Source organism: Rhinopithecus bieti, unplaced genomic scaffold, assembly GCF_001698545.2.
Source record: "Rhinopithecus bieti isolate Rb0 unplaced genomic scaffold, ASM169854v2 scaffold_13742, whole genome shotgun sequence".
Classification (NCBI taxonomy): Eukaryota; Metazoa; Chordata; class Mammalia; order Primates; family Cercopithecidae; genus Rhinopithecus; species Rhinopithecus bieti.
Genome location: NW_016807807.1, coordinates 908,023 through 919,724, shown reverse-complemented (window position 1 = coordinate 919,724; position 11,702 = coordinate 908,023). Strand labels below are relative to the sequence as shown.

Below are 11,702 nucleotides of genomic sequence, written 5' to 3'. Positions count from 1 at the left end.
GAGGCAGGAGAATGGTGTAAACCCGGGAGGTGGAGCTTGCAGTGAGCTGAGATCGCGCCACTGCACTCCAGCTTGGGTGACAGAGTGAGACTCCGTCTCAAAAAAAAAAAAAAATTAGCTGGGCAAAGTGGTATATACCTGTAGTCCCTACTCAAAGGGATGAGGCAGAAAGACTGCTTGAGGCTAGGAGTTTGCAGGCTGCAGTAAGCAATGACTGGGCCACTGCACTCCAGCCTAGGTGACACGAGGAGACCCCATCTCTAAAATAAAAGCTTTTTAAAAAAGAGGTGACTGGGTTATGAGGGATGCCCTCATGAAAGGATTAATTCATCCAAGGGTTAATGGATTAATGGATTATCATGGGAATTGGACTGGTGGCTTTATAAAAGGGAGAGAGACTTTAGCTAGCACACTCAGCCCCCTAGCCATGTGATACCCTGTATCACCTCTGGACTCTGCAGGAGACCAGGAAGAAAGGCCTCATCAGAGGCAGCCCCTCAAATTTGTTTGTTGGTTTTTTTCTTTTGAAATAGTCTTGCTTTGTTGCCCAGGATGGACTGCAGTGGTGCAACATCGGCTCACTGCAACCTCCACCTCCCAGATTCAAGCGTTTCTCCTGCCTCAGCCTCCCAAGTAGCTGAGATTACAGGCACGTACCATGATGCCCACCTATTTTTTGTATTTTTAGTAGAGACAGGGTTGCCCGTTGCACCATGTTGCCCAGGCTGGTCTCGAACTCCTGACCTCAGGTGATCTGCCTGCCCACCTTGAACTCCTAAAGTGCTGGGATTACAGGCGTGAGCTACTGTGCCTGGCCCTGGCTTTTCCCTTTTTTAATCTTCATATACTCTGAGTCACATATTTCAAATTAAAAAACAAACCTTTACACACTTCTCCTGAATATCATTTCTCTGGGAAGCAAATTTGAGTTGTGGTTTTTTACCATCCATTCCAGATTCTTCATGTTTCACTTTGCTAAGATGATGATCTGAAATCCAGTCCATGAAAACAGTTAAAAGTTCATAAACTTGCCCATTAAGTGGTACCTGTATGTCAAAAATTAAATCATTTATTTCAGTTCACAACTTCGTAAAACTTCAAAGACAAGCTTTAAATTTGGTAAATAATTAAAGAATAATTTGACTAAAGTAATTCACTAAAATGTGTTAAGGACAGAGCTTCTCCAAACGAACAAAAGAAATCCCAAATCAAAGTTTCCCAACTTGTCTGGCGCTGTGGCTCAAGCCTGCAATCTCAGCACTTTGGGAGGCTGAGGTGGGTGGATCACCTGAAGTTCCCTAGAAGTTTGAGACCATCCTGGCCAACATGGCGAAACCTGTCTTTACTAAAAATACAAAAATTATCTGGGCATGGTGGCGCATGCCTGTAATCCCAGTTACTTGGAAGGCTGAGGCAGGAGAATCACTTGAATCCAGGAGGTGGAGGTTGCAGTGAGCCGAGATTGCACCACTGCACACTGGTCTGGGAAAAAGAGCAAGACTCCATCTCAAAAAAGAAAAAACAACAACAACAAAAAACAAACAAACCAAAAAAACACCAAAAACCTCCCTATCTAATATTAAAAACATGTTAAATGATGACTGAGAGAAGGCAAGAAAAGTCATCATAATTAGGAAGTTGAAATAACTTGTACCTTATTACTACAAGAAAACTTTTCATAAAAATTATTTATCCAAGTTTGATAAGATGGAAAAAAAGTAAAATTAGCCTTAACTCAAGAGCATGAACCACCACAATTAAAAGACTAAAAAAAATTAAAGATTTCCAGAGCTAAAGAATTTCCACTATGAAACTTCCTATCTTTTCTTCTCACAAAATTGTTACTTTGTCTTTCCAGTATATCATTCAATACACATATGAACTTTTTTTCCCTAGAAATCTTGTCCTCCGAGAGCCTACCAAAACGAAAAGTAAAATAACAAAGTAATTTACAAATTTAATTAGACTAATTTTAAGTATTATTACAAAACACATTTCTAATTTAATTCAATTTTTTAAAAATAAGATACCACTACACATATCCACCTTAAGCAGGGAACTATGTTAAATTTATTATTTTTTTTAATCTGCAGGCCGGGCATGGTGGCTCACGCCTATAATCCCAGCACTTTGGGAGGCAGAGGCAGGTGGATCACCTGAGGTCAGGAGATCGAGACCAGCCTAGCCAACATGATGAAACCCTGTCTCTACTTAAAATACAAAACATAGCCAGGCATGGTGGTGGGCGCCTGTAATCCCATTTCTTCAGGAGGCTTGAACCCAGAAGGCAGAGGTTGCAGTGAGCCAAGGTTGCGCCACTGCACTCCAGCCTGGGTGACAGAGTGAGACCCCCATCTCAAAAAAAAATAAAATTAAAAATATTAATAAATTAAAAAATAAAAAAACAAAAAAATTCAAAGACAGAGAAATATAAAAGCAAATTAATAAAACGGCAACATTAAGTCAATGGCAATCCACAAAATCAGAATGAATAAAGACAAAATGATAAATAGTAGCATCACTGCATTATTCTGAAGAGCAATTTTTCACTTTCTCAATTTTTTTCAAATAGAAACTAACTCCCTTTAGATGAAAACTTCAATTATCTTCAGTCCCTGAATATAAAATCTGTACCTTTTCAATTTACTCCAATTTTCTCAATTTATAAAGAACTAGAAAATTTATCAAAATATCTAAATGATCAAAGCCCATAATAATAAGATACTACTACACACCCACTGGAAGGGTCAAAATGAACAAAATTGAAAACACCAAATGTTTACAAGGTTGTGGAGCAACCAAAACTTGGATACACTGTTAATGGGAGTATAAAACAGTACAACCAATTTGGAAAACTGTCAGTCTCTTAAAAACATACATCTACCTTTATCTACCTTATGACCCAGAGATTATAGTCCTGGTATATATCCAAAACAAATGAAAACATATATCCATAAAAACCCTGTACATATCAATATTTGTAGCAGCTTTATTTATTACAGACAAAACTAGAAAAGCCCAGGTGTCTATCAACAGAAGAATGAAGGAACAAACTCTGATATATTAATACAATGAAAAACTACTGAGCAATAGTAGGGAACAAACTACTGATACACTCATAATTATGCTGAGAAAAGCCTTACACAAACAAGTACACACAATACAATTCCACTGATCAAATGTCTCACATAGGCAAAACTAATTTCTGCAAAACTTCTGGCAGAAAAGAATGACCAGGAAAGGGCATTAGAGAATTTCCTAGGATAGTGGAAAGTTCTATATTCTAGGACAGTGGAAATATTCTACATTTGGTTGTAGGCAACATGAAATATTTATCAAAATTAATCAAACTTTATGCTACAGGATTTGTGCATTATGTTACCATATGTAATTTATATCTCAAATTTTACAAATTCTTAGGAAAAAAAGATACACGGAAATCCATTCAGGGATGGGTCGCAGTCTTGACTGAAAAATAGCAAATGCTTGTGGAGTGTCAAAACACACTAAGCAATAAAGCCATGAATGAAGTGTCAATACTGTACTTGAAACACTGTTGAAATAAAATAGTTTTGTTTTTGCAAATGAAAGTATATTTTAAATATTCTTGAGACATTTCCCTATTAAAAAAGTATTATGGTGAATCCTTTCCACAGCAAACATTCCAAAAAGAATGTTTGCTAAATCAAAGAGAAAAGACTAAAGCACAAGAGAAATCTTCCTGGCTTTCCATTGGAGAAATTTTCAATCATATCATACCTTGTAAGTTTTTGAAACTGGTGCTTTTTCTTGTTTTAAACTTTTCATTTCATGAACAGCATGGGAACTTCCTTTCAATCTCTGTATTGTCATAAACTCATACTTCCTCTGCAACAGTACATATGCATGAATTAAAGGACAATTGTATCAAAATGAGTAAACTCAAAGGCAATCATCCAAAAATATACTTGTGTCTGTAGAGAACAGGCAACTTACCTGTAAATTATCTAAACGAGCTTGAACTCTTTTCGCCTGAATGTCCATCTTCCTGTTTTCCTCACTTGCTTCATTCAACTAAAGGGTAGAAAAAGTTAGATATTTCAATATAAACCTTCAACTGGTTTCATACTAAGGGTTTCTCAATCTACTATCTAATCTGGTCTATATTAGTAACCAACATAATAAAACAAAGACAGCATTCATGATTAACTTAGATCACAACTGAAGTTGCCATTTTTCCCTAAAATATTAATGATTTGTAAGATAATCTACTTCATCTTATGAAGAATGTACAAGACTCCAGATGTCTTAAAAGCATATACATATATTTTAGTGGAAAATGCTTTTATTAATAAGTAAATTGTTGTTAGAACTATAACACATATACAGAAAAGTATAAAATCCTAAGTATGCAGTACAATGAGCTATAACTGGGATTGCATTACTGGGATTATGTGTGTGTGTGTGTGTGTGTGTGTGTATATACTGACATGTATATGTATGGAAGAACTGACATATTTACAATATTGAGTCCTCCTACACATGAACATATCTTCAATTTATTTAGGTTTTATTTTCTTTTAATAATGTTTTGTAGTTTTCAGTGGCGATGTCTTGCACATCTCTCTTTAGATTTATTTCTGGGTATCCAATTGCTTTTTTATGATATTACTTATGGTATCTTACAATAAAATTTATGATATATATACACCATGAATGGAATACTATGTGGCCATAGTAAAGAATGAAATCATGTCTTTTGCAACAACATGGATGGAGCTGGAGGTCACTAATCCTAAGTGAAATAACTTAGAAACAGAAAATTAAATACTGTATGTTCTCACTTATAAGTCAAAGACAAACAACAGGTACACACATATGGACATAAACATGGAAATAACAGATACTGGGGACTCCAAAAGGGAAGCGGGGAGAGGGGTAGGTGTTGAAAATTAACCTACTGGGTATAGTGTTCACTATTTGAGTGAAGAGTACATTTTAGAAGGCCAGACCTCACTGTTAGACAATATATCCATGTAACAAAGCTGCACATGTACCCTCTGAATCTAAAATAATTTTCTTAAAAAATGAAAAGTACCTTTTTGAAAAAATAAAAAAAACAAACAAACCATGAACTAGATTAAGAAAAAAGAAGAGGCTGAGTGCAGTAGCTCACACCTGTAATCCCAGCACTTTGGGAGGGTGAGGCAGGAGGATCACTTGAGCCCAGGTCAAGACCAGCCTCAACAACACAGTTAAGACCTCATCTCTACAACAAAATTAAAAAATTAACCAGAGGTGGTGGCGCACGCCTGCAGTCCCAGCTACTGAGGAGGCTGAGGTAGAAGGGTGGTTTAAGTCCTGGAGGTTAAGGTTACAGCAAGCCGTGGTGATGCCACTGCACTTCAGCGTGGGAAACAGAGGGAGACAGTCAAAACGAAAAAAAAAGGAGAGAAAGAAAGAAAAGGAAGAGAAGAAATAGTACCAAGAGACGGAAGGGAAGAAAAGAGAAAAGGAAAGCAGGGGGAGGGGAGGGGAGGAAGGGAAGAAGGAAAGAAAAAAGAAAAAAAGAAAAGAAAAAAGGAGAAAAGACCCAAATAGATAAAATCAGAAACAAAAAAGGAGACATTACAAGTGGTACCACAGAAATACAAGGATCACTAGAGACTACAGAGATCATTATGAAACAACTATATGCCAACAAACTGGAAAATCCAGAGGAAATGGATAAATTCCTAGACACATAAAACCTACCAAGACTGAATCAGGAAGAAATGGAAAACTAGAACAGACCAATAACAAGTAACAAGATTGAATCATGGTCAAAAGTTTCCCAGCAAAGTAAAGTCCAAACTAAATGGCTTCAATGCTGAACTGTACTTTTAAATTCACTAAATGGTTTCACTGCTGAATTCAAACTTTTAAAGAACAAATACCAATTCTTCTCAGACTATCCCAAAAACCTCAAGGGTAGAGAATTCTTCCAAACTCATTGTACAAAGCCAGCATTACCCTGATACCAAAACCAAACCAAGACACAACAAGAAAACTCCCGGCCAATATTCCTGATGAACATAGACGCTAAAATCCTCAACTAAATATTAGCAAACCAAATTCAACAACACACCAAAAAGACAATATACCATAACCAAGTGAGATTTATCCCAGGGACACAAGGAAGGCTCAAATATGCAAATAAAAAAATTGATATATCACATTTTAACAGAATAACAATGAAGTATAAAAACCTTACGATCACTTCAATAGACAGAGAAAACGTATTTCATAAAATTCAACATCTCTTCACAGTAAAAACTCAAAAAATTAGGTACAGAAGGAATGTACTTCAACACACTAAAAGCTATGCATAACAAACCCACAATTAACATCATACTCAACAGGGAAAAGCTGAAAATTTTTCCTCTAAGAACTAGAACAAGACAAGGATGCCCATTCTCACCACTCTTGTTCAACATGGTACTAGAAGTACTAGCCAGAGTAATTAAGTAAGAAAAAGAAATAAGAGACATCCAAATTGGAAATAACAGGCTGGGTGTGGTGACTCATGCCTGTAATCCCAGCAATATGGGAGGCCGAGGCAGGCAGACCACCTGAGGCCAGGAGTTCAAGACCAGCCTGGCCAACACAGCAAAACCTCGTCTCTACCAAAAATACAAAAATTAGCCAGATGTGGTGGTGCATGCCTGTAATCCCAGCTACTCAAGAGGCTGAGGCAGGAGAATGGCGTGAACCCAGGAGGTGGATGTTGCAGTGAGCAGATACCGTGCCATTGTACTCCAGCCTGGGCGACAGAGCAAGCCTCCATCTCAAAAAAACAAACAAACAAAAAAAAACAAATTGGAAATGAGTCAAATTGTCCTTCTTTGCAGATGACATGATCTTCAATGCAAAGAAACTGAAAGGCTCCACCAAAAATTTCTTAGAACTAATAAATTCAGTAAAGTTGAAGGACACAAAATCAACATACAAAAATCAGTAGCATTTCCAAACACTAACAACAAACTAACTGAAAAGAAATAAAGAAATTTATCCTGTTTACAATGGCTACAAAAATAAAATAAAATACCTGGGAATAAATTTAATCAAAGAAGTGAAAGATTTCCACAATGAAAACTATAAAACACTGATGAATGAAATTGAAGATCACACACAAAAAAAGAAAAGATATTTCATGTTCATGGACTGGAACAATTAATACTGTCAAAATAACCAAAGTCATCTACAGATTCAACATAATGTCTATTAAAATATCAACAACATGCTTCACAGAAAAAGAAAAAAATCCTAAAATGTGTATGAAATCATGAAAGACCCCAAATAAGCAAAAGCAATCCTGTGTGAAAACAACAAAGCCAGAGTTAAACTCAAAATATACTACAAAACTGTAGTAACCAGAACAGCATAGTACTGGCATAAAAATAGACTCATAGACTAATGGAACAGCATAGAGAACTCAGAAATAAATCCACACATTTATGGCCAACTGATTTTCTACAAAGGTGCCATGAACATTAATAAGAGAGATGACAGTCTCCTCAACAAACGGTGCTGGGAAATGGATATCCACATGCCTAAGAATAAAACTAGAACCCATCTCTCATCACAGACAAAAATCAACCCAAAATGAATTAAAGACTTTGAAATATAAGACCCAAAACTATGAAACTACTAGAGGAAAAAATGGGAAATAGTTCAGGACACTCGCCTGGGCAAAGATACTATGGATAAGACCTCAAAAGCACAAGCAACAAAAGCAAAAACAGACAAATGAGATTGGAAACAATAAAAATGATACAACCTGCAGAATAGGAGAAAATATATGCAAACTAGTCACCCAACAAGGATGAAAATCCAGACAATACAAGGAACTCAACAGCAAAAAAAAAAAAATCCAAATAAAAAATGGGTAAATAATCTGAATAGACATTTCTCAAACAAAGGCATACAAACAGCCAACAGGTATATGAAAAAATGCTCAGTATCACTAATCATCAGGTTACTGCAAATAGAAACCATGATCAGGTATCAATCTCATCCCAGTAAGAATGGCTATGAAGAAGACAAAAAGTAATAAACGTTGGTGATGATGTGGAGAAGGAAAACTCTTTTACGTTGTTGGTGGGGATATAAATTAGCACAGCCATTACAAAAAACAGTATTCAGGTTCCCCCCAAAATTAAAAACATAACTACCATATGATCCTGCAAGACCACTTCTGGGTATATATTCACAGGAAAGAAAATCAGTATATTGAAGAGATATCTGCATTCCCATGTTTACTGCAGTAGTCGTTGCAATAGCCAAAGTATGGAAAGTAGCTAACCCATGTGTCCATCAATAGATAAATTTATAAAGAAAATGTGGTGTATACATAAACAATGAAATACTATTCAGTTCTGAAAAAGAACAAAATCTTGTTATTTGCAGCAACATGGATGAGCCTGAAAGACCTTATGTTAAGTGAAATAAGTCAAGCACAGAACGATAAATACCACATGTTCTTACTCATGTGGAAGCTAAAAAACAAGTTGATCTCACAGAAGTACAGAATATAATATTAGAGGTTGCGAACGCTGTGGAAAGGAAGGAATGGAGAGAAGTTGGTTAACAGACACAAAATTAGAACTGGATGGGGGGCCGGGAGCAGTGGCTCAGGCCTGTATTCCAAGCACTTTGGGAAGCCGAGAGGTAGGTGGATCACTTGAAGCCAGACGTTTGAGACCACCCTGACCAACATGGTGAAACCCCATCTCTACTAAAAATACAAAAATTAGTCGGGTGTGGTGGTGGGTGCCTGAAATCCCAGATACTCGGGAGGCTGAGGTAGGAGAATCGCTTGAGTCCAGGAGGCAGAGGTTGCAGTGAGCCGAGATCACGTCACTGCACTCCTGCCTGGGCAACAGAGTAAGACTCATCTCAAAAAAAAAAAACAAAACAAAACAAAAAGAAGAACTAGATAGGAGGAATAAGTTCTAGCTTTACAGCACTACAGGGTAACCACAATCAACAATTTATGGTATATTTTCTAATAGAAAAAGAGAGGATTTTGAATATTTCCAATACAAAGAAATGATAAATGTTTAAGTTGATGGATTTGCTAATTACTCTGATTGATCATTACACATTACTGTATCGAATATCACTGTACCCCATAATTATGCACAATTATGTCAATTAAAAATAATTTTACAACCCCATTCGATGGAATTCTTAAATTCAACTGATGTATTTTTTAGTTTTCAAATTTCAATTTAATTCCTTTCCACAGACTTACTGTATAGGCAAAAATGTACCTACACTAGGAATTCTCTAATGAAGTTGTCAATCTATTTTTCTACTTTCTTGAACATATTAATCATTGTTTTAAAGTCATTGCCTGTTAAATCTGGATCACTTGCAAGTACGCTTGTATTCTCTGTATAGAATGAAAGACGTATTTTCCTCTGCTAGGCATTTAAACTGAGGAGTAAGCACCTTAATCTGATCAGAAACTGCACTTAATCAAGGCCAGGTTTCAATTTAGCAAAGTTCTGTCTCCCTCTAATTCACCCAGTCCCAAGGCACAATCCTGCTCCTTTCAATTGAGATCTTGGGGTGTTCACTGGAACTGTCTCCCCGTGATGAGGCTTGAACATTAACCCTTGCCTCCTCAGTTCGGCTAGACTTAATGAGAAATGTTTTAAATTATTAGAAAATGTATATCCAGTGTTAGCATAAATTACCGTGTAAGTCAGTCACAGAAATAACATATCTTTTTCTTCAGCAATTTCAAAGTACATGTCATTCATCTGGCCAGGAGCTGGCTAAATATGCCCATTGCTTGTTTCTATAAATACAGTCGTTTTGGAACACAGCCACACTCATTCACTTATTGCCTATGGCTATTTTTGCACTATGATGGCAGAGCTGGGTCACTGAAAGAGAGACCACATGGCCTACAAAGCCTAAAATACTTACTATCTAGTCCTTAACAGAAAAAGTGTGCTGACCTCTGATCTATTCTTAAAAAGAAACCATAAAAAAGCATTCTGCCAAATTTTTTCAGTTTGTACACATTAGCTCATAAATCCAATTATCAATAGGTCCAAATATTTAATAATCCACATATCCACCCCAATTACCACACACTCATGCAACCACATGCAAAATTATTAAGGATTACAGAAACCTAAGAGATGGGTATGGGCAACAGTTTATCTAGCTAGGAATTTTTAAAATCCTCACGAGAGAGTGGTAGAATGAGACTGTAATGAGAAAAAGTGATCTCTCCAGGGATAAAGTGGGATTCCAAAGAGACAACAGGCCATCAAATTCATAGTCCAATAGTAACAGTCATAAATGAACTGAGAAAAGCCAAAGAATTAGAATCAGGTGAGAAACACGGTACCTATGTATCGCTGCCAAGGAGGAAGATCACAACAAGTAGAGATTAAAGGGAAACAAAAGCAGAAACAGAAAAGGACAGCTGGCAAAGGATCTCCAGGAGAGTCTGAGGCTTAAGTTACATTTTATAATCCGTACAGATTCCCAGCCCGATGCTTTCATTTTCAAAGTGACGGGGTTTACTCCAATTTCTGCTCCAACATCTACTCCCCACACAATCTAAAAAATACATAATCATTCTCTTGTCTCTCTTTAACACACTCCTTTACTTTCACATCTTTCTGCCAAAACCTGGCAGAGGAAAGGAAAAAAATAGACATAACTCACAAAAATATTTATGTTATGCAACTTTGATATTATGTATTAATCTAAATTACAATGCTTTTTTTTGGTTTTTTTTTTTTTTTTTTGAGATGGAGTCTCGTTCTGTCGCCCAGGCTGGAGTGCAGTGGCATGATCTCGGCTCACTGAAAGCTCCGCCTCCTGGGTTCACGCCATTCTCCTGCCTCAGCCTACCGATTAGCTGGGACTACAGGCGCCTGCCACCTCGCCCAGCTAATTTTTTTTTGTATTTTTAGTAGAGACGGGGTTTCACTGTGTTAGCCAGGATGGTCTCGATCTCCTGACCTCGTGATCCACCCGTCTTGGCCTCCCAAAGTGCTGAGATTACATGCATGAGCCACCGTGCCCGGCCTACAGTACTTATTTATAAGTATACTGCAATGTGATACCAGTTTATAACCATGAGAACACAAGCGATGTAAAGGTCTGAGTCTAGCACTATGCCTAGGATATAATAGACACTCAAAAATAAATGAATGTTAAATAAGTAGTGATAAATAATAAGTATTAAAGCCAGAGATCAGTACCTAAAAACGTAATTAGTTCTCAGGTTATCAGGTTTTTTTCTTTTGCTTGTCTTTTTTTCTTTTGTTTGTCTTTTTCTCCTTTGCCTGTCAGTTGGTTGCAGAACAAATAAAGAAACCAAAGAGTTGAAGAATATTTTATTTACATTTGGAAGTATTTTAAAATAAAGCTAACAAATGTAATCCAAACTTTCTCTAGCCGAAACGTGTTCTAAGGCTGACTTTAATTTGTTGTATATAAAATATGGTTCTTAGAATGTCTTATGTCCAATATATATTAAAACAGGTCTTACCTGTCTTTTTAAGGTATCATTCAATTCTTTCAATGCATCAAAAGAGGACCTCAGTCTCTTGGTTTCTTTATTCTTTTCCTTAAGGACTTCAGTTAAGTGTTCAACTTCTGCATCATGTTGCTAGGAGGAGAAAAAAAAACCTCTGACTAAAACTTGCAAG

At 36.7% G+C, this 11,702-nt stretch overlaps 1 protein-coding gene across 3 annotated transcripts in view; it reads right to left on the bottom strand.

Annotated features, from left to right (window-relative positions):
- Window positions 1-785: 785 nt before the first annotated feature.
- CCDC138 (coiled-coil domain containing 138) overlaps window positions 786-11,702 on the bottom strand; it is a 26,623-nt gene continuing 15,706 nt past the window's right edge. For all 3 annotated transcript variants that reach the window (XM_017883811.1, XM_017883812.1, XM_017883813.1), the window contains 4 exons: window positions 11,543-11,662; window positions 3,976-4,053; window positions 3,760-3,867; window positions 786-1,046 (listed from right to left, as the gene is read on the bottom strand). In XM_017883811.1, the coding sequence (XP_017739300.1) occupies window positions 864-1,046; window positions 3,760-3,867; window positions 3,976-4,053; window positions 11,543-11,662 (489 nt within the window). In that variant the 3' untranslated portion in view covers window positions 786-863. The remainder of the gene's footprint in view (window positions 1,047-3,759; window positions 3,868-3,975; window positions 4,054-11,542; window positions 11,663-11,702) is intronic.